Source organism: Dinoponera quadriceps, unplaced genomic scaffold (assembly GCF_001313825.1).
Source record: "Dinoponera quadriceps isolate SergipeBrazil2010 unplaced genomic scaffold, ASM131382v1 scaffold1308, whole genome shotgun sequence".
Lineage (NCBI taxonomy): Eukaryota > Metazoa > Arthropoda > Insecta > Hymenoptera > Formicidae > Dinoponera > Dinoponera quadriceps.
In genome coordinates, this window is record NW_014555613.1 from 2,493,808 (window position 1) to 2,517,682 (window position 23,875).

Sequence of the window (23,875 nt, forward strand, 5' to 3'; positions counted from 1 at the left end):
CTCTGTTCAACAATGCATCTAATATTCATTCGCCATAGATCGTCTGTCACTTTCATTCCTGATAATAACAAACACGTTGTAGACAACAATGAAAGGCGATCAAACAAATTATGCCTGCATATTCTTTCATTTAACGTTCGACCCTTTCTTTTCTCTTTCTCTCGAGCGGGTGTGTTAATTTGGAAATGACAAAGTGGAAAAAGTGCCAATTTGCGAGTCCTCTTTCTCTTGCACATGCATGTCTTGGTTACGCTATTAGTATGCTCAGCGAGTAAATGTTTCTCTCTCTCTCTCTCTCTCTCTCTCGATTGGGATCCAATCGTAACTGATCCGACGTACGTGATCCGCTTACCGAGTGATTATTACACTTTTTCTGAGGCTTCCCCCGCGAGAGACATGTCACACAAATGCAACTTTCAGATTACACTGAGCGATCACACAAAGACGACGAGAAGTATCATCGTGGTGAAAACAACGTAAGCGAGTTATCGAAAAAAATTATAGATTAATAATAAAATTATAGATTAATGCTACTTAATTTATTAAAAGAAGGGGGGGGGATTAGCGTTGTTGATGCGACAAAACGGCTCGGGATTAATGATATTCCGCGTGGTGGGTGGGGGGGGAGACATGATGCGATGTTGGGGTTTTTTTTCCGACGGATCCGCCGGTCACGGTGACGCGCCCTCGCTTCGAGGGAGCACACACGCTACGTCCGATTAGTGTCGTTTTTCGTGATGATGCTCGAACCTTTACTGAACCCACGTTAAATGAAGATATAAAGCACGAAAGCGAGCATGATGATGCGGCAATGAGAAGACGGTCTGACGATGAGGCAGGCAAACCGTTGGAAGCGAGCATTCCGATAAAAGGAAGCACGGGGGTGATTCGACTCGATGAAGTGATGATGGGGGGCGGGAGGAGAAAGAGACAATATACCATAGCGAGAGAGCGATTCTTTCACTTGCCCATGCACATTACGCGTATCATATCTCTCGATCCTCGGACGGAATAACGTATTAAAAATGCCATGCCAGTCGAAAAAAAAAAAAAAAAAAAATGATTCAGATTTAGAGGCCATGCGGAGACCGTGTATCTCGGCAAGCCACGTCTCTTCTCGCGATCGATGAAGGCAGAAAAGGTTCACGTCAGATCAGGCAACAAGATGACGCTCATGACGACGAGAGAGAATCGCATGACAAGATAAACGTGATGGCGACTCGCTCGACAGAATGTGTGAAATGATATGATAATCGCATCCAACTTTCGGGAAGCTGTTAGAGAGAATATCGTGAGTGGGGGGGAGAACAGCGCAGCAACGTAAACTCGGGTGAGAAACTGATAGAGAAACCCAAAAACAAGGAAAATAGAGAGAATTCAAACGAACGAGAAAGACAAAGAAGAGCTGTCCAGGTGGTTGGTTGCGGGAGACGCGCGAGTTTCGCAAAAAGACAGAGTTTGGAGGTCCTACTTACCCTGGCTTCTGCGGCGAGTATATAACCCCGCTCCAAGGCCTTGACGAAGTCGATACTCTTGCCGTCCGTGTCTTCGACTAACCTGCCACCTACGGGATCTACCTTCCCGCTACTCACTGCCTCTAAGAGACTCGCGATATCGCCCGTGAAGGGCTCCCTGATCACGGTGGTGGACGGATCGATCAGGCCGGAGTCGATCGCGTCCGCCAGCGTGAGGCGCCTGCGATCTAACACGGAAGTGACTACGAAGGGGTCGTGAAAGCCGCCGGTGGTGGGATTGTAGAGGCCGAACTGCAGCGCCTCGATGAACGAGACGCCGTTCTTCGGGGTGATCAACAGACCGGTCTGCAGCGCCCGCGACAGGCTGTACAACTTGGACGTGGCGGTGTCCAGCACATTGCCCTTCTCCGCGTCCATCATGCCCTTGCGGAAGGCCTCCGGCAACTTCACCAGCTTCCTCTTCTGCGAGTCTTTGATCAAGGCCGAGTCCGCGTCCACGATACCGAGGCCGACCGCCTCCTTCAGGCTCAATTGCTCGGCCGTCACCGGATCGGTGAACCTGCCCGAGTCCAAGGACAGATACTCTTTCTCGATCGCGACGTCGAGGGCGACGGGTTCCCGGACGTACACGGTGACGTCACCGAAACGCACGAAACGCGGCTCTTTCTTGCCGTTGCCGTTCATCAGCTCGACCGTGCCCCTGACGGAGGGCTCCACCACGCCGTCGGCTATCGCGCGCGCCGTCGTCACGAATCGACCGGTTCTGGGGTCTCGCACGACCGACGTGTTCGGGTCGACCAGCTCGTAGTTGATCGCTTCCTCCAACGTGCACTCCCGGACGCTTCTGTCGCCGGGCCTGGAGGCCTCCAGAGGCGTCCTCTGGGCTGACTGTTGCGCCAAGGGCTTGTCGATCGTCACCAGCAGGCCTCGCTCCAACGCGACGTCGATGTTGAAGGCGCGAGTCGTCTTGGGATCTAGTATCCTGCCCCGAGGCACGTCGACCGTGCCGTCCTCGATGCCAGCCGGTAGCGACTTGATCTGCCCGGTGGTCGCGTCCTTCAAGGCGGTGGTGTCGGGGTCTATGAGGCCGCAGTTGATCGCCTGAAGCAGGTCGTGGTACTCGTTGGCGGCGGGGTTCGCGAACTTGCCGCTGTCGCCGCGGTAGAGGCGACATCTCACCGCCTCTTCGATCGACAACGGTGTCTTCGACGTGACGACGAAACCCTTCCTCGTGGCGTCCAACAGGTCGATCGTCTTGTCGAGCTCGCGGATCACGTACATGCCGCGGATGTCATCGACGATGCCGGCGGTGACCGCCTCCGTCAGCGGCATGTATCTGTTCGACCCGGTGCACTTGACGATCGACGTCAGAGGATTGATCAGGTCCACCTGACACGCCTCGGCCAACGTCAGCTTCCGGTTGCTGGTCGGGTGGACGAACTTACCCGTGCCGACGTCGTACATGCTCATCAGGATCGACTCGTACAAACCGAAGCCCATGCTCTCGATGTCGACGATCAGGCCGAGCTGCAAGGCGACCGACAACGAGACCGAGCAGCTGGCGCCGGGTTCTTTGAACATGCCGCTGCGTCGGTCTATCACGCCGGCGCGGCACGTCTCGGCCAACGACAGCAGCCGTTCGCCGCGTTTGTCCCAGTAACACGGTAACGTGGGGCTGATTACGCACTTCCGCATCGCCTCGTGCAACGTCACGGCCCTGCCCGTGCTGGGGTCGGTGATCTTGCCGGTGTTGTCGTCGTATAGTCCTTGGTGAATGGCGCGCTGCAAGGACACAGCGGCTCTACTGTCGACGATCAGGCCGGATTCGAAGGCGTCTCTCAGTGACACGTTCCTGCTGCCCTTGTTGGGGTCCTTGAGGTAACCGGTGTTGCCGTCCACGTAACCCAGCTGTATCGCCTCCATCAGCGTCATCGTCTTCCACACGTTGGAGCTCGTGTCCTTCACGGTGACCGAGTCGGCGTCTATCAGATTCTTCTGAATGGCTTCTAGAACAGTTAAATAAGTGCCTGTTTGGGGGTCCAGGAACTTGTTGCTTCTGTCGTCGAGAATACCCTTCGAGATCGCCTCGCTGAAGCTCATCGGTCTTCTGGTTTCGAGCAGCAGGCCGCGCTCCAGCGCTTCCTGGAAGTCCACGGGAGGTCCTCTCGCGTGGCTGACCGTCCCGGTTTTCGGGTCGACTATCGACGTCTTGATGGCCTTGTTGAACGTCATCACGTCGCCATTAGGGTCTCGCACGATCGCGGTCGTGGCGTCTATCACGCCCATCTTGATCGCGCGATCGGTAGGAAGCTTCTCCTGCGTGTCGGGCACGGTGAACTGCCCGGTTTTCGGGTCGTATAGGCCCTTGAACACGGCCTCCGGCAGCGATATCTTGCGTTTCGCCGGTACTATGAAGCCACGATCCAACGCGTCGGTCAACGTGAGAGGCGTGCTGGTGCACGGGTCCACGGCCGTGCCGGTCTTCGCGTTGATGAAGCCGTGCTTGATGGCGTCGCCCAGCGATATTATGTCGCTATTTCGCGGATCCTTGATCGACGGGCCGTCTTTGCTGATAAAGCCCCTCTCGATCGCCTCTTCTAGAGTATAGTTATTCCTGTCGATGGTGAAGGTGCCGGATTTCGGGTCGTAAACTTGAAGTGCCAAAGCCTCCTGCAGCGTCCACGGTTTCACAGTGCTCAAGATGTATCCCTTCTCGTAGGCGACGTCCAGCGACATGGCATGCGGATACGTCAGCGTCCCTCTCACTGGATCAATCAATTTGCTCTCTTGCGCGTCATCCAAGGGGACCACTTGATCCTTCCTATCGTCCTTGACTACCGTCGTGGCGCCGTTGACGTAACCCACGGCTAACGCTTGCTTCAACGTCAGATCCTCGCCCGTCATGGGATTCAACAGGAGGCCGGTCTTCGGCGAGTAGTACTCTTGCATGATCGCGTCGATCAGCGAAGGCACGAACGGTGTTGTGATAATTAAACCTCTGTCAAGCGCCACGTCTAAAGGTAACAGCTCTCCCGCCTTCGTGTCGCGCAGGCGACCCGTGTCAGGGTTCAACAGATTCACCGTCAATGCGTCGTCCAGTGAAACGGACGATCCGGCCTTCGTGTCCTCGATTTCGGTGATGAAGGCGTCGACGACGCCTCTGCGAACACCCTCCTCGACGTCGATCGACTGCTTCGTCAAGGGATCCTGTATTCTACCCGTGTCGGCGTCGTAGAGGCCTCTCCTGATCACGGCTTCCAGGGAGATCGGCTTGCGAGAAGTAGGCACGATCAGACCTCGCAGGAAAGCGGCGGTGATGTCGATCTCCGTCCTCGTCTCTATATTGACGACGACGCCTTTGCGGAGATCCACGACGCCGGTCTCCAAGGCCTCGGACAGCGGCAGGATTTCGTCGGTGATCGGATTCCTCACGCCGAGCACGTCCGCGTCGATGACGCCCGTGTCGATAGCTTCGCTCATGGTCAAAGCCTCTCCCGAGTTGGGGTCCAGAATCGTCCCTGTGATCGGGTCGCACATGCCAGCATCGATGGCCTCCTGCAGGCTCAAAGGTAGCGAGTCCTGCGTAGACCGCTCCTCCGGAGCGTCGTCTTCCGGTTCCTGCACGATCCATCCCAGACGCACCGCCTCGAAGAACGGTATCTTCTTGCCGGTCTTCGGGTCGACCATATAAGCGACGTTGCGGTCCACGAGAGGTCTGCCGATCGCCTCGCGCAGCCGCACGTACGAATCCGACGACAGGTCCTTGACGAGTACCATGTCGGGATCGAAGACCCTGAGGTTCAACACCAAGTCGTTGAAGGAGGTGACGATACCCGTCTCCGGGTCCAGGAATTTCTCCCGCACCGGATCGAACACGCCGAGCTCCGCGAGAACCTGAGGCGACAGGTCCCTCGTAACGACTACTGAGACTTGTTTAGGAGCGTCTTCTTCTGGGATATCCTTCATCCCATCGTCGTCGCTCGCCTCCACCTCATCCAAGAGTTCCCGTTGCTTATCGGGTGAAGGCAATTGGCTGGCTGGTGTGTCTTTGCGAGCGACGGAAACGGGTACGTCTTCTCTTAGAGGCGACTGAGAGACAGTCGCTCCCGTGTCTGTCGCTGAAGATGCTGGTTCCCGCATCTTCTCCACTATGCTCGGTTTCTCGCCTTCCTGAGAAACGCGAAGAGGCCTCTGGGTGACACGGATCTGCGTGGAGGAGACCTCCGTGGATCCGCTCGGTTCCTTCGCAACGACGGATGGCTCCGCCATCGCGGGTACGCTCGTCTTGGGCTCCTTGGACTTATGACCGGCGATCGCGTCGACCACCGTTTTCCCAGCGAGTACTGGCGCGGCGACTACCGCCAGGAGACCCAGTTTCGCGGCCTCCGCTATGTTAATCGGTCGATCCTTCTGATCGCGCATCGTGCTCATCTTCCCGGTGTCAGGGTCGAGCAGACCCTTCTCCACCGCCTCTTTCGTGGTGACGGACTCCTTGGTCTTCACGTTATAGAGCACGGAATCGGGCTCGATCAGACCCACCTTCATCGCTTCCGTCAAGTTGTAAGACTCCTTCGTCTCGGGATCCTTGAACGTGCCCGTCCTCTCGTCGTAGATCTGCTCGACCGCCTCCAGCACGGTCATGCTGCCGTTGGACGACTTCCTGGGCGACTCGCTCTTGGTGGAGGAGGTGTCGAGGATGCCCTCCTCGACGGCCTTGGCGATGGGCATCGTAGCGCCGGTGCGGGGGTCGGTGTAAGTGCCAGTCTCCATGTCCACGAATCCCTTCTCCACTGCGTGGTCGAAGGACATCTTGATGTCCTTCGTGGTGAATTCCTGCTTGCTCTCCGACTCGTCCTTGATAATGCCTCTGCGTCGTGCCTCGTCGATACTGATGATACCGCCGGTGTTGATATCCTGCACCTCCATTGCGCTCTTTAGCGCGTAGCCCGGCAAGAGTTCGACGGTCTTGGTCGTGATGGTGTGGTACGACGTGATCGTCTCGGTGATGGCGGCTATCGCGTTTCCGCCGTCGGCCGGCGGCTTGATGATCAGCAGACCGGATTCAACGGCCTCGGCTATGGGAATGGGAGTGCCCGTGGTAGGATGGAAGAATACGGCGTTGTCCCGGTCGACCAGCCCCGACTCCAGAGCCTTCGTGATCTCGATGCTGTCGGGAGCCACCGGATACGGTAGTGCCATGATGAAGTCCTTTTTTATAGCGTCCTCCAACGGTAGATGTTCCCCGGTGATCGGGTGGCGCACTTCTCTCTTGCTGGTGTCTATCAAGCCACGTTTCAGCGCAACGGGGAACGTCATGCCGGCGGGCGGGATGTCGGAGGACCCTGTTGGCTCCTTCAGCTGGAACACCTTGTTCTCTATCGCCTTGACCAAGTTCACACTGCCGCACTGGGTCTTCACCAGCGACCTGTCCGCGTCGATAGTGTCGTTCGCGATGGCGGACTGCAGCGTTTCCGTACGACCGTCCACGGAGAACATGAGATTCGACAGGGGGTCCACTATCTCGCACACGATGGCCTCGTTGAGGGTGAGATGCGCTCCCGTCTCCGGGTGCACGATTTTACCTTCCGACGGCTCCAACAAGCCCTGCCGGTACAAGCTGTGCACTGACAGGCTCTTCGCCAACGGCACCAGTATGTGCGCGTTCTCCGGGTCCAAGATTCCGCGCTCGATGGCCTGCTCGATGCTGAGCACGTCGCCCCGCTGAGGGTCGACGATCTGCCCTTGGCCGGCGTCGATTCGATTGTCGCGGATGGCCTCCGAGAGCGTGATCGGCTCTCCCTTCTCGTCGCACATCTCCTTGGCGAAGGCGTCCGCCGTCTCCACGTCGATCAGGCCGCTCTGCAGCGCCTCCTCGACCTTCACTATTCTCTTCCGCATCTTCTGCAGGACGATGGGCTTCGCCTCTCGCTCGGGACTCTGCGACACGGTCCTCGCCTTGCCGATCGTCACCTGGTACCTCGGCTCGACCGTCACTCGCGCTCTCGTCTTTGTGCCCGGACTCTCGCCGTCCGGCGCGTCGCTGCTGAACGCCGTCGAGTCGCCGAATGTCGCGTTCTTCACATCTTCTCTCGACGGAGACGTCTCCTCGGGTTCATCCTGCACCGCAGTCTGCGAAACGGCTCCCTCATTTTGCTCGTCAGGTAGGCCAGGTGCAAATTCGACGACTGGCGAGCTCACGTCTGTCTTCGGGATGATGCCACGCTCCATGGCGACCTCTCTCGGTATCTTCTTGCCGGTCACGGGGTCTTTCACCATCGTTCTCTGTACGGCCTCCACAGCGGCCGCTGCGGCGGCGAGCGGGCCGCCGAGGACCGACACCACTCCGAACTTCGTCGCGTCCAGCAGTGATATCTTCCGGCCGTCGTCGATCTTGTACTCGCGCGTGTTCAGGTCGAGGATACCGCGATTCACGGCGTCCGCCATGCCGATGTCTTTCCCGGTCGTTGGATCCTTCACGACCACGGCAGAGGGTGACAGCGTGCCCTCGGAAACGGCGGTCAGGAGGTTCATCGACTTGCCGGTCTTCGTGGAGATCACCAGAGTGGTCCCCGGGTCGTAGATCACCCCCTGGGTCACCTGCACGGGGTCCGGCGTCGAGATCTCGTCGGTCGTCTTGATCTCCATCGGCTGCGAAGGATCGTCGGCTCGCGTCAGCTGCACTATGTCCGGTTTGCCCGACACCCTGGTAATCTGCAGGAGTCGTTGATTGGTGTTGTCGCTGTCCGGGCTTGTCCCGCTTTCCAGCATAATCAAACCGGCTGCGATCGCTTCCTTCATCGAGATCTTCTGCGGGAAACTGTAGTGGCCCGTCGAGTCGAGGATGTTCTTCTCCAGGCTGCGTACCAAGGATACTTTCCTTCCGTTGTTAGGGTCGATCACGAATCCGGAATTCGGGTTGATGATCTGAAGCTTGATGCACTCCTCGAAGGAGACCAATCTGTCGGTGCCAGGGATTATGAAGAGGCCTGTGGTGGGGTCGAAGAGTCTCCTATCGATAGCTTCGGACAGCGTCCAACCGTCCGTAGGCAATTCGAACACTCTCTTGTCGGTGAAAGCGCGTTCCTTCTCGAATCTCGTGATTTCCGATATGTGGCTGGCCGGTTCAGCTGGTACAATCTTCTCGTCTTCCATCGGCTTCTCATCGGATACAGAAGATTTAGAAGCACGAGTCACCTTGTGCGTCTCCTCGAACGAGCTCGACTTCGACGTGATCTCGGACGTCCATTTGGTGGACTCGCTGATTCTCGTGGATGACGTGTCCTTCGCGTCAATGAATACAGTCGAATCCCTTGCGGATGAAGGGATCGCCGGTGACGGGACGATCGTCAGTGACGGAGCGATCGTCGGTGACGGAGCGATCGTCGGTGACGGAGCGATCGTCGGTGACGGAGCGATCGTCGGTGACGGAGCGATCGTCGTTGACGGAGCGATCGTCGTTGACGGAGCGATCGTCGTTGACGGAGCGATCGTCGTTGACGGAACGATCGTCGGTGACGAAGCGATCGTCGGTGACGGAGCGATCGTCGGTGACGGAGCGATCGTAGTTGACGGGGCGATCGTCGTTGACGAGACGATCGTCGGTGACGGGACGATCGTCGTTGACGGGGCGATCGTCGTTGACGGCGCGATCGTCGTTGACGGGGCGATCGTCGGTGACGGGACGATCTTTGGCGACGAGACGATCTTTGGCGATAGGACGATCTTTGGTGACGGGGCGATCGTTGGTGACGGGACGATCGTCGATAACGGGGCGATCGTCGGTGACGGAGCGATCGTCGGTGACGGAGCGATCGTCGGTGACGGAGCGATCGTCGGTGACGGAGCGATCGTCGGTGACGGAGCGATCGTCGTTGACGGAGCGATCGTCGTTGACGGAGCGATCGTCGTTGACGGAACGATCGTCGGTGACGAAGCGATCGTCGGTGACGGAGCGATCGTCGGTGACGGAGCGATCGTAGTTGACGGGGCGATCGTCGTTGACGAGACGATCGTCGGTGACGGGACGATCGTCGTTGACGGGGCGATCGTCGTTGACGGCGCGATCGTCGTTGACGGGGCGATCGTCGGTGACGGGACGATCTTTGGCGACGAGACGATCTTTGGCGATAGGACGATCTTTGGTGACGGGGCGATCGTTGGTGACGGGACGATCGTCGATAACGGGGCGATCGTCGGTGACGGAGCGATCGTCGGTGACGGAGCGATCGTCGGTGACGGAGCGATCTTCGGTGACGGGGCAATCGTCATCGTGACGGAGGACTCCTTCGTCGGCGTAGAAGACGCTCGCGGAGTAATCTCTTTAGTAATGATGGTGGTGACCGTTCCGATCGCCCTCGGCGGTGATGCGCTTCTACGGTCGGCGAGCACGTCGCCGACGTCCGCCACGAAAGTGCTCTCGAAAGTCGCGCGTGACGAGTGCGCGACGTGTCGAGGCACGTCGCCGCCGAGCAGGCTCCGCTCAACGGCGTCTTCGATGCTCATAGTCGCGCCCGTGTCGGGATCTCGGAACTCGCTCGTGCTCTCGTCGATGAAGCCGCTGTTCAAAGCCTCCTCGTAGCTGATCTTGTAGTCCCTGCTGACCTCACCGGTCTCCATCAGCGTCACGTACTTCTTCACGGTCTTCGTCACGGTCTGCGTGGTGACGGCGATGTTCAGCAGACTGGTGAGCAAGGCGGCGCCATCGGGCGTGATGAGGCCGCGCTTGATGGCCTCCTCCAGCGGCACTATCCTCTTGCTACGCGGGTCCAGCAGCTGACCGGACTTCGGGTCGAGCAGCCCGAGCAGCACGGCCTCCAACACGCTGACCTCGCGTCCGTTCTCGGTGACACCGATGCCGCGACTCAGCATCTCCAACACCTCCGGCCTGATGTATCCCCGTTCCTCGGCCTCGCTCAGCGACACGGTCTCGCCGGTGGCCAGATCGACGGTGAAAGTGCCGCCGGACTTAGCGCTGATCAGGCCCTTCAGCAGAGCCGCGTTCAGGCTGATGTACTCCCCGGAGACCGGGTCCTTGAATCCGTCGATATCGAAGATGGTTTTCTGGGTCACGGATGTAATCAGGCCCTTCTCCACGGCCTCGGGGATAGGATACTCCAGGTCCTTCCGCATGTCGCGATACGTGCCTTGCTGCTTGACGATGCCGCTGTTCAAGGAATCGGCCAACGTGACCATCTCGCCCGTACGAGTGTCGACTACGGACCTGATGTTGGCGGAGTCCAAGACTCCCCGGGATATGGCCTCGACTATCGTCAGCCTGCTGCGATGAGCCGGACTGGCGATCCTGCCCTTGTCGTCGATGATCTCCAGGTCGCAACAGTCCTTGAGCGTCATCGGCTTGACGATCAGCTGGCGACGGCGCGCTTCCTTGAACGGCAGCTTCTCCAGCGACAAGCCGTGCATGTACCGGCCGCTCTTGGCGTTCAGTATGCCGCACCTCAGGGCCTCCGTCACGGTGAGCTTGGTGTCGTTGCGCGTGTCGACGATCTCCTTGACGCTCGCGTCGACGATGCCCCTGTCGACCGCCTCGTCCAGCGGGTACGACTCGCCGGTGATGCGGTCGGTCACCCGGCCGGAACGGTCGTCCACGAGACCCTGCGCGACCGCGTCGGACAGCGCGACGGCGTTACGACTCACCCGGACGGTCACGTCTACCTTGGTAAGGTAACCGCGCGTGTACGCCTCCTCGATCGAGATGCGCTCGCCGTTCTCGACGACCACCTCGCCGGTCGCCGGGTCCAACAAGCCCTCCCTCATCGCATCGACAACGCTAACCCCCGCGGTGTCGGCGGTGCTACCGGCACGCTCGTCGTTACGGCGTGTCGTCGTGGTTACCTTGACTCGGTCCGCGATGTCGGCACGCTCGGCGTCGCACAGCTCCCGCTGGATCGCCTCGAGAAGCGACAGCACCCGCCGGCCGCCCTCCTCGTCGTTCACCCCGCAGGGACCTAACAGCCGATCGGCGAGCGCCGCGTCGACCAGACCGGCGCGAGCCGCCTCCTCGATCGACATGCTCGACGACGACCTGCCGTCGTCGCTGGACGCCACTATCCTACCGTTCCTAACGTCGAGGATCCGCCGCCGGATCGCCTCGCCTACGGTCAACATCTCGCCGTTCCTCGGATCTACGATACCCCTAACGTCGATCACGTTCTCCGCACCATCGCCGCCCCCGTCCTCGGGCACCCTCGGTACCCGCCTAAGATCTCTAAGCTCGCTACTGCTAAACCCGCCGTCCACCACCGCGGACGGGAAGTCTTGCTGCTGTTGCCTCCTGCTCGAGGAGGAGCTGTTCGTCGTCTCGGTGTCGTACGAGCGCTTGAGGATGCTCGGCCCGGTGCCGATGGCCGGTGAAGCGGCGCTCGCGGGGCTCGTCGTCTCGCCGTTTGGACGATACGCGCCGCCGGCCGCCTGCTCCCCGCTGTAACTTCGCTTCGAGGTCTCGCTCGAGAATGTCGTCTCGGTGGACTCATGTCGCTCGGAGGTGTATCTACGGCAATGGCCGTCGAGAGACGTGAGTCGCGTTCCTGTTTTTATCGTACAGCTTATTTTGCCGCACGCGTATATGCGCGTACGGCTGTCTCAAGCGCGCGTTAATTTTTCACAATGTGAAAAGAAAGGAAACGCGTCTCAGGCATACTCACTGCGACTGGGTGTAGTGTGTGGTTGTGGAGGTGTAACGCTCCTCGCTGGTGGTGCTCTCGTAGATGTTGAACTCAGTGCGGAACGTCCGCAGTGGCCGTTGTTCTTGAAGAACACGCTGAAAGTAGACATTTCGCCGCTTGCAGCAGATGCATTCAGTCGCGTTCTAGGTAATATGTAGTTAGTTTCATTTAATCGTCGATACGACACCTATATAGTCCCAGATTCTTTGATAAATGTATAATCATTTTTATTCGTTGAAAAGATCACGGAAAATTAAAATTTCTAATAGATCTAACAATCAAATGCCAGGTGATATGTAGTAATCGTATTCAATCGTTAATACGAGTGTAAGATATTAATATAGTCACGACATGCAGTCATTTTTTACCCAATGAAAAAATCACGGAAAGATAAAACTTCTAATAGACGTAATGATCATTTTCTAAATAATATGCAAATCGAGTTTAATCGTCGATACGAGTGTCCGACACCAATACGATATGCAGGTATTTTTTATCCAACGAAAAGGTCACAGGAAGATAAAGCTTCTAATAGATTTCACGATCATTTTCCATGTAGGATCCACTTAATCGATTTTAATCATTAATACAACGGGTGTCCGACAGCCATACAATCACGATATGGTCACAAATTCTCTGGTGAATACGCAGCCATTTTTATCCAACGTAAAGATCACGTAAAATTAAAAATTCTGACAGAACTAGCGATTATTTCTCTGCGAATTACCAACAACCATTTCCAGTAACCAACTCCTCACGAGTTTCGGATATAAATGTCAAGTATTTCTCGCGCTGAAAGCTGTTATTTGCCGAAACTAACAGCTAACGCGAAATGTCACCGTCGTCCTTAGGAACTCGGCGTGTATCTGGGTCAGACAACGGCGATCTTTAATTCCTAAATCGGATTGACGTCTACACGTGACGCACGCTATAATTGTCCGGCATATAATCGCGAGCCTCTCGCGTAGATTGAAATGAATCAAGCCACGACGGCGCATAAGTTTACACGACTGGCGTATAATTGGACCACGTGCCGCGCGAGATCTTTCAGCCGAGACGGGACTCTTAAATATAGCCACGCACCGTCGTCGTGCACGCACGTTACCGACTCTTACGCAAAATTCCCTCTCACTCGTTTGCACGCTCGCGAACCGATGTATCTAGAACTAGCCCCTTTAATTACCCAATGCCGTGAAACAGGCATCGAAACGCGCAATTTCGGACTCGATGGCGGCCTTGCCTCGAGGACGTAGGTGTCCGCAGCAGGACACGCTACGTCATTTGATGCTTATGTCATCACGTGGATATGGGACAGTGTTAACCTTCCATTCTTCACCGTCGGCAATTTGTAAACTCGAGCGGTGACACGTAAACGACTCCGAGTCCCCGTAAAGGCTATTGCACGTGAAAAGATTTTAGTCGTAACCGTAAAGTAGCGAGCAAATTGACTAAGCACGCTCAATTGTTTTCGGACTATAAGAAGAATAGCCGAGTGTAGTTAGGAAATTTGCATACTACTTTACGATTAAAAAGTTTTTCACGTTCGGCAGCCTCAAGGATGCATTGCCCATTAGTGTCATATTTTCAATGGCGCATCAAGAAGGCCATTCGTAAATTTATCTATCGATTTATCTATCATTCGTTTATTTATCAAGCAAAATTACGTTCCTATGCATTTACTTCATTATCTAAATAATAAATATTAATTTGAACGCGTATAAAAAGTACCGACTTTAGTTATAAATATCTTAGCTCTCGAATAGTCAATTTCCCAATTGCACACGAACAACGAGTTAGATAATATTTCAATATGTACGCAGTGCAAGGTTTCACCGAATTCTTATCAAATGTATTTCATCTTACAATCTCCTTTAAACCGCAATAAATTTTGATCCAGACTCGGAATTACCGTCAAACCTTTGGTGTCACTTTTAAATGCGACGTATTGTAGATCAATTTATTTCTTCGCGATTTTCCTTTTATCATTTTGAGTTATGGGCAATATATCCTCAAGAAATTCGCTCGCGCGGTAACACCGACGTCGCGAAAAAATGACAGAACGCCGATGCCCCCGCGATCTCATCGATGCGCGCGCGAGAATTACAAACGATCGCGCGCGAATCGCGAAACCCACGACGGTGATTAATACCGATAACGTCCGTGAGGAGATCCGTGACCGATGTTACCTGCGTCGTAAATCCGCCGATCGGACGAGTCGCACCTGATTAATGTTGACCTTCGGCCGGCAGTATCGATCGTCTGTTGTAGGATTAGCCGTACGGTAGCGAGGAAATATGCAATCTTTTTGTTTGCTTCGGTTGCGTAATGCGTGCGCATGCATCATGCGATCGATGAGTCGTTCAACTCATTCGCGACGACGTACACGCAGCACATATTTCGGCGGTCATATCTCGTTGACCGACAATTCCGTCGTGGCTGAAATTATGCGAGACACGTGACGCGCGTTTGGCGATTTAGCCGTGTATACACGATCTTAAAAACATTGTCGCTCGAGTATATCGACCGGGGCTTCTTCTTCTGGGTCAGTCCGTGCACGCGTTAAAATAAGAAACCGCCGTGGCTGGTCACGTTCCTACACGGAAGTTGAGAAGCTCTCCTGGGACGGTGACAATGCAACATGTATCGCGACGAGTAAAAGCTCTTCGCATAAATTGGTTTAAAAATAAACATAAGACGTAAATTTAGACTGAAGAATCAATCAGGATGTTATTTAAGAGATTTATATATTCTAGAAGATAGAACTTTCGACGGTAAATTTTGGCCCTTTTTTTAAAGCTGAACTGACTGCACTAAATTCAAGAAATTTACGTACACTGAAACGTAAGAATTTTATACGTACGCTTCATATGCTTCAATGTGCATGTATATTTCTAACTAATGCAGCCAATTCAGATGAAAGAAGCAGACTATCTGATCGTAAGTAGAAATAACTAGAATTCGACTGGTTGAAATTCTAGTTACTCGATCTAAATCCTAATTACACCGTCATTTCCAACTTCTAGAGTACACAAACCTAAAGCAATATCCTGATTGATTACTCAGTTTAAGTTTACGTCTTATGATTACGACAATTCACGCGCGAAAGCCCTAAGCCTTTGCACATTGCAAATTTTTCGTCGTAACCGTAGATCCGTAAGAAAACTGATCGATTACATTTGATTATTCTTCTTGCCGTCGAAGAATTTGTCATCGGTCAGTTTTTTTACGGACTTACGGTTACAACTAAATTTAATAAAAATTTGTCACGTACAAAGGCGTTAACACGTCTGTATTCTGACGTAGCGTAAAGCCCCGTCGCAAAAATCGATTCCTGACGGCTCTATCGATAAGGCGCACCGGTGAGTAGCCACCGGTGCGACAGAGAATTTACCTCGCCGGATCGACATAATCAGAGTCGCACCGTCACAACGGTGAACCGATAAGAGTAATCAGCGACGACTGAGTCACACGGAAAGTTTAGCGACGAGTGTCGCACGATATTCACATGTGAGAAATTGATTTTAAGCCTTCGCCGAAAACAAGTTCGACAGATTCGCGCGCGGAGCGACTTGAAGAGCGATATCCCCTCTATATTGTCTCGAGATAAGAGACGTTGAAAAATGAGATCGATAAATCTGTAATGCGTCAAGCCTCGGAAAAATATCGGGGCCGGGGGAAACGCCGTTTTCCTTGAAAACCACGAGCGCAGAATATTCCACGCACGGAGAAGAACCATTCGGGAGAGACAGCGAATCCTAAAGCTCTCCTACCGGATAATAAGTACAAAGGGTGTTCCTCAAGTACCGTTCGATACTTCAGGAGTCGATTTTCGCGATCATTTCACGAAGAAATGCAAATTTACTCGTGCGAACTTCTCTTTATAAAACGAATATCAGCTCATCAAATATTGGACAGTACTTAAGAAACACCCTGTACACTTTTTTCCTCGCCGAGACACAGCATTAGAATTTGCCGTCCCTCTGAATGGATCCTTCTCCGTGCGCGTCGTGTCCCTCCGTTTCGGCATACGTTCATCCGCGACTCCGAGACCTTGGCATTCTACGAGCGACGAATAAGAGGCGCACATCAAGCCGAGTTGCTGAATAACAAATTAAACTCGAAGTGTTCACTGCCGGTAGTTTTCCCCGATCGTCTCACTCCCTGTCAACGGGGACAGCTCTCTCTCACGAGTGTCGCTCCGACGCGAGTCGTTCGACACCTGAATGGGCGTTTCACGGGGGGTGACGAGCGCGATCGTCCGCCTCTCGTGACGGCTAATGTCGCTAATTAATCAACTAACACGTCCGAAACGTCCGATTTCACTCGCGCGACAAGACCTGCGTCACCGGGCCCGGAGCAACGTGCAGCACGCGATATATCCGCAGTATGCCGTTCGTACCTTTCGCACGATCATGATCGCTCACATCGGAGCCGCTTGGGTTTCGCGTTTCTAGCGCGACGACGACGTCGACGGGTTTAATCGGTCGCGCGACCGGCGAGCATGTTCGACTCGGTGAACAGTGAATCGCGGCGCAACCGACGGTCCCTCACTGCGGCGGCTCGTCTTTCTCGATGACGCGGCATCGGCAGGAGATGCGAATAGCGACGGTGTGTCGGTGGCGGAGGTGGCAGTGGCGGCGGTCGCGGCGGCGGCGGCGGCGCCGCGACGCGTCTCAGTAGCGCGTTTAGACGTGGGCGCTTTGGCGCGCGTCGCTTAGGACACACGCGCCTTCAGGATTTTGGCAAATTAATGCGTTCGTCCGCTCGGGGGGAAAAAAATTGACCTTGATGCCTTCCATGCGTGTCGAAGGTTGTTCTACGGCGTTACGCAAGCCACGCGCGCCTCGATTCGCGGGGAATGGCGAGTTTGATAGATTTATTAATTCCCGCGTGACGTAAGTGATAAAGTGACGCTTCCGTTTGATTTTCGGGATCAAAGGGATCGCGAAATTCTCCTGCCGGTCGGATGATGTGCGCGCCGGGCATCGGAGATGCGACCGAATGGACCGGAGATGCTCGCTTCCTCTCGGCAAAAAAAACTGTTACGTAATCCTTCTTCTATGTTATTTTTCACATCAATGAATACAATGTGCTTGAGCGTGTGAATCGGAATTGTCAATCTGAGCCTACAAAAAGAATAAAAAAAAAAAAGAGAGAACACGCGATGAATACATGAATCTGATATACAGCAGACTCTATTAATGCTATCCCATTCCCTAGGCAGAGTAACATCGAAAATTTCCAATCAGAAGCATCAATGAGCATCATGATTGTTGATAATTCAATGAATCGATAATGATTTTCAAAAACAGCTATCATAATGTGGAAATATTCACAAATGACGCGCCTAATTGGAAATGTTTAATGTTATTATACCTAAGGAATGGGACAGCATCGATAGAATTAGTTGTACGTCCACCAGAAAAGGAAAAAAAAGTGCTACATTCAAGCAAAATTTACTTAAATTAAAAAATAAAGTTGCTCTGAATAAATCGCTAAAACAAACGGCTAAATAGGAGCCGAAAATTTATTCAATCCGAATAAAATAATGATTCCAATGCTCTAACAAATATTTTCATGAACATAGTACTTTTCTCCTCCAATGTGCGCATTTTTCCACGTCCCTTTCACTCGAACAACCGTATGCTTTGGTGCACGATATATGTATAATTAAATTTGATAATTAACCGCGACACGCTGGGGGCCTCAACAGGTGTAAACGCGCCACTGCCCTTTCGTTTGCGCCGACATGTCGGGCCGGCCCTATCGATCCCGCGCGCGAGACCGACACGAGAGCGGGAAAGACGAAAAGCCGGCCGCTAATCGAGTGAAAGTCGGTCGCGTGTCATAGGTCGGCGTTTCGCGTTCACGACAAAGTAGCCTTGAGGTATTTAGCCGGCGTGACCAGCGTGATAGAGAGAGCACGACTCGACATCAAGGCACGGGCGAGAACCGGTCGCAATTAAAAGAAAAAGAAGGAAAAAACACACCTCCTTCCGGCCGCGTTCGGTACGATTTCTTCCCCCCTTTGAGATCTGGTGCGCAATAGTACGGAGAAAAATAGCTGCTATTTCTGATGTCGTCGTCATTCGGAATATAATTATACCTGGTGGAAAGATGTGGGCACACGGGTTTTCATGAGAGCCGCCCGTTCATATTCATTCCTCTCTCTCTCTACTCGACTCATTAATTTCAGCTTATGTCATTCGCGGCCGCGCACTACTGCGTCGAAGTCGACAAGTTTCAGTCCGTCTCGAATCCCGGGACGTCTCTTTCCACCGACACTGACGAAATAATTCCGTTCGAACGTAAATTCGTAAATATCTGCATTTTGTATAACGTAACGATCATACGATCGTATGACAAAAAGATTGCTCTCCGGGTATAACGATATCGGGAATTTCGAATTGGGCGCATCATTTTTGGGGTATCTTTTTTGAATATTCGTGCATCACGACTGCTGCTTTAGAACGTACTTGGCCGGATCACGGAACAATCAGCAATTATAATAAATTATAATAAATAGAAGTAGCGAGTCTAATAATGTCGAAATTAAATAAATATTCCCAAGCTCTATTCTTCGGGCCATTTTCAGCAATACAATCCAGCAGTCATGATGCGGGAATATTCAGAAACGATATTCCAAGTTCGAAATTTCAAATGTCTACTATTATAAAGAAATGGGACAGTCACTCCGCCCACGACTGAATACTTAATCGAATAACCAGCGAATAAATGAGCGTGTTGCTCGATTTGAACGTCGTGTCTCTTTTCGTCGCTATTCGGCAATCGAGGTGATTCAATGCGAGATCGGTATCCGGTATCGTAGCCTTGCTTGACGTAATAAATTACCTTCGCCACGGCAATATCCTCGCGTGATTAGAAATAGTTCTAACTCGTTATCGCGCGACGAAGTGTTACGATCGAGGGCCGAGTGAGCGAATCATCATCGCTCCGACGTTTATCCATCAGCAATGCAAATTGCAGGCCTTGTCGAAATTCGGTTCTCGGGATTAATTCCGGTCACGGACCGACACGCGCCACGGCGCGGAAAAGGTTAGACCTAATCTGAAATACCCGCCAGCCCATCCTGACTTATAACTCTTTCAGTTCGCGAGTTCTCAAATACACGATGGTAGCGGCGAAAATATTAACGTGGTAATTCCATATACCGTGTGCATCTTTGCTACACGGAAAAAACCATTCCGTTGATAATATTCGTAACTGAATTTTCCGGCGACTGGAGACCAGATAAAGACTCTGTCTTGTAGAAACAAAAACATTCCTGCGGGAGGTTTCTACTCGGTTAATCGTTCTCGGCTGTCTCAAACGAGTTTCAATGCAGCTGAATGTTCGGAAAAAAAATATTTTCAATCGTGATGACAGAGATATCGTTTCTCGTCAACGAATTTTCATTTCTTGTCACCGAGGTTCCGTCTAATCCCTATTTATTTATTTGCTATTTATAATCTATCTATTCATTTGCAGGAACTGAGGTTTTTCCCCGATGCACAGTCGGCATCATGTATGCGGTTCCATATCCTAGATTGAAAATTACACAATGCTCAGTCTTAAATACATACACACAAAATCAAAACCGTTCTAATTAAAATCATGATAGCCCTATCATTATAATTAGAGTTATTTGTGTGACTTTCAACCTTATGAGTTATGTATGAGACTAAAAATCATGTAATTTCCTGTCTAGGAAATGGTAAAACAGACGCCAATTGTGCATACTGCGTTTCGACTTTACGCATATATGTATAAGGTTGAAAATCGCGTAATTCTCGATGCTGAGAATGATAAGGCATACATGACGTAACGCGTACATCTTTATATGGGAAAAAACAATTCCGCTGATGTAATTGACTACATTTGCGCGGAAACGTTAATCCAGTTTGGTAACAACCATAGTTAGTGGGCTCTTGCATTTAATTAGAACATATTTTTAGATTTAAAAGAATGTACCAATCAAATGTAAGAGCTCGCTAATTACGGTTGTTACTAAACTGGGTTAGCGTTGCCGTACATACACATTGAAACGTACAAAGCGTACGTAAAAGACTCTGATGTATCAGTGTCCATAAATTTCTCGAACTGGTGCAGCCAGTTCAGCTAAAAAGAACAGACCGATAGTCATTGAATCACCCGGGGATCGGATGGAAACTCGGTTGTAGAAACGGGAAATTCCTGGAACGTGTCTACTCGTTGAATCGCTCTCGGTCGTCTCAACCGAGTTTTAACGCAGCCGAACATTCGCACGAGTGTTCTCAGTCGCTGTAACAGAAACACCGTTTCTCGTCACCGATTCTTCGTCTGATCTCTCTATTCAGTTACAAGAACCGGGTGTTTTCGTTTGTTTTTCCGTGTAACAAACAACTCCGTGGGATGCACGCACGGATCCATCTTTCCCCCAAGTTCCTAACGACATCACGAGGAGTCACAGTCCCTCCTAAGAAGAAACTGTACAACATATTAAAGCTGGTTCGGAGCGTATTGTGAGAAGCAAGTGTGCATCGCACTCACCTGCAGAGAAGTGTCTTCAGGATGGAGCAACGCCAGCTGCCTGACCCGTTCCTCGAGCAGGCCCACTAAGGTCGTGTACCTCCGGTTCAGCGTATCTAGATCGCGCGCAACATTATCGACCGTAATAACGGAATCTCTTCGCGGCCTCTTCACCGACGCGTCCAACGACGGGCAGATATCTTCCAATTGTTCTTTGAACGCTCTGAGCCTTTGTCCATAGATCTAAGGGTTCCGGTTAGTCCGTTATGGTTAGTGCAATTAGATCGCTGTGTGTGTGCGTGTGCCAATTACCATTAGCCTCCGAAAGCGACAGCGAGAGACGCGGCCGTTGCGATCGGAGCCGACCGCGCGGCCTGCGATTCGCAACTTCGACAACCCAATGTGGTACTTCCGGTAAATACATGGAGGTGCGTTAATAGGTGGCCGCCGGTTACGCGAGGCGTGCGTACACGTAAACACGCAACGCGTGACCCGATTTGAATAATTTTGGCTCGCCGGGGTGGCGCGCGCGCAAAGGGCACGTAAGCGGCGATCAATTCAATCGCGCTGCAGTAGTTGCGGCATAGTAATTACCATCGAGAGAGAGAGAGAGAGATAGCAGGGGACGAGGGAGAGCTGCCTAATGCGAGAGTTGTACCCGTTACATGAGATCTCCGGCCGTGCGTTAATCTTCCCTGCGTATTAATCGGTCAGGCTTCACCTCCGCCTTCGGCTTCGCATGCTGTATACCTCACTGGGTTATCTCGTGTGAATCCAGAAGTCGGAGAAGTATTATCAATCGTGTCGCTAGAAGCGCCTAAAGCAGCTTATGCGCGGCTAATATATTCGTAAAGAGAGGAAAACAAAAAGGGGNNNNGGGGGGGGGGGGGAAAGTGAGGGGCTCTAGATCGGCCGCTAGATTAAAGGTCGTGCAGCTCATTCAACCGTGCTTTTCTGATGTAATATGAGAGTTAACGAGGTTGCCGTGATTAAGAGGTGGGAAAGTCCAGCGATATTACAGTTGGCCGCGCGCGCGCACCTAGAATCGGAGTGTCTGGTGTCTCGTGTGTTACATAAGTGTGCATATTTAATGAATGGCAGTTAAAACGCGCCGCCGTTCCACGGTGGCACAGGGCCCGCAGTGGACGCAAATAGAAGACACGCCGCAGGTAGAATCGCACGTGACACACCGTGCGCGCCGAGAAGAGACGTTGGAAAATCAGCGGGCTCGGCCGGCCGAAGGAACCGTCCATGTTCCGCCTGCGCACCTTGCTCGATCTCACCTCCCCGCCGGCTAGGAAGAAAAGCTCTCTCGACGACGCTCCGCTAAACGAGAACACTAAACGGGGGGAGGGGAAAAATCGCACAGCCGCGCGCACGCGGCGCGCGTACGACGCAAGTAATACAACGACCTGTATATATGTATGTTGTATGTAAGACACACGCAGAATTTCCATTCATGCAAGCATTCACACCGTAAGCTATAAGGCTACCTAGAAGGCTCACTGGCACCGAAATCGACTACAACGATCCGCTCGCTCTTACCTTCCCCTCGCGGATCAGCCTGCCGCCCGTGATGTTCACCGCCTCGATCGCCGGCGCACGGTCCAGCACCTTACTCAGCAGGTTCTGCAACCACCAAAGATCGTGAAATCCGAAGTATCTCGGTCGATGAGAGACGTGTTTCAGGGCTGTGGCGTAGATTTTCAAGTCACGCTTATACATGGATAATCTTACGTATTGCCTATGTATACACGGACCTTTACTTATGCAGATAATGCGAACCGCGTAAAATATTGTAAATTACACAGCACAACGCGAAGGAAAGGGATAAATGATTAAATTGAAAATACGACGGCTTCGATGAGAGATATATTATCAGCATATGTCTAAGCGTAGACTATCGTATTTTACGCGTAAACGGCCGACCCTGAATGCAAACGAGCAAAGCGTCGTTGCCCACCGTTACCTTGGTATTCTCCAGATCCAGTTTGCTGTAGGACTCATCGACGAAGTCTACCTCGTTTTGATACGAAGTGCTGTATTGCTGCGCCAATCCGTAGGCCGTCTCGGCGCTGCGCAGTCTGTCCACGAGCTGTCCGCAAACGTTCGTCCATCGGGCGTTCAGTTTGTTGACCTCGGCGTCCAAACGGTCCATGTCGCCGTGCGGGCCGCGGTGATTCGGTCGTGACTTCTCGACCAGGCGCCTAGCGTTGTGCGCGTCGTCGTTGAGCTGGTCCACCGATACCTGCTGCTGCGCAATGGCGTTCTGCAGAACCATCAGGTCCTCCAACACGATCTGCAGGCCCTTCACGTCCGACGGCAGCTCGCCGAAGGAGGCCAGCTTGATCTCGAACTCGGAGATGGCCGCGGTGTTCTCCTCGAGGCCGGACAACACGATCTCGACGCACTTGAGCCGCTCGATGTACAGGCTGCTCAAGTTCCACAGGTGGTTCCACTTGGACGTTATGTTGTCGAGCTTGTTCCTCATCGCCGGCGTCTTCAGAGTGATGCCGCGGAACGTCTGCTGCATCTGCTCCATCTCCGGCGCCAGGCCCTGCAGGCTCTGCTCGTAGTCCTTGTGCTGCAGCACCAGGTGCTCCAGACTGTCGAGGTCGCGCGGCAAGGGCGCGGCTATGCGCGCGTTCAGGACCCTCTCGGCCTCGTCGAGGGCCTGCTGCAGCGTGGACGCCTGCTCGTTGAAGATACGCCCGGCGTTCTTCGACTCCTCCTCCGCCCTGGCGCGCTTCTCGAAGTCGTCGAACAGCCGGTTCACGTCCGCCATTTCGCGCTTCAGCCGTCGCAGCTGCGGATCCGCCGGGTCTCCCTCAGACAGCAACTTATCCGCGTCTTCGTTCAACGCCTTTCTAATGGCCGTTCGCTGATCTTGTCCCATCGCCAGGAACTGCGGCAAGTCCCAACCTTTCACCACCTTGATAGTCGCGAATATCATGTTCTGTCGGAGTCGCAGCTGCTTCCGTTGCCAGAGGGCCACGCTTCTGTCGTATTGCCGTCGCAACCTTTCAGCGGCGTCGAGCGCTTCTTTGTCGGGAGGCTGCAGGGCGAAACACACACCTGGTACGGGGGTTTCCACACCCTGTGTGTTCTTCACGCGCCACTTGACTCGGCCGGAATTGTCGTACACCGTGCACTGTTCCCCCTTCTCGATGGACATCTACAGAGAGAACGTAAATCGAAAATAATATGTTG

At 53.2% G+C, this 23,875-nt stretch overlaps 1 protein-coding gene across 34 annotated transcripts in view; it reads right to left on the reverse strand.

Annotated features, from left to right (window-relative positions):
• Nucleotides 1-23,875, reverse strand: part of LOC106744841 (microtubule-actin cross-linking factor 1) — a 114,285-nt gene that overhangs the window by 31,284 nt on the left and 59,126 nt on the right. For 32 of the 34 annotated variants that reach the window (XM_014619910.1, XM_014619907.1, XM_014619905.1 and 29 more), the window contains 5 exons: nucleotides 22,635-23,840; nucleotides 22,211-22,294; nucleotides 20,687-20,908; nucleotides 12,137-12,252; nucleotides 1,476-11,982 (listed from right to left, as the gene is read on the reverse strand). In XM_014619910.1, coding sequence (XP_014475396.1) covers nucleotides 1,476-11,982; nucleotides 12,137-12,252; nucleotides 20,687-20,908; nucleotides 22,211-22,294; nucleotides 22,635-23,840 — 12,135 coding nt within the window. Of the gene's footprint in view, nucleotides 1-1,475; nucleotides 11,983-12,136; nucleotides 12,253-16,556; nucleotides 16,687-20,686; nucleotides 20,909-22,210; nucleotides 22,295-22,634; nucleotides 23,841-23,875 lie in introns of those variants that run through there. The other 2 variants (XM_014619918.1, XM_014619919.1) reach the window with 2 other exon arrangements.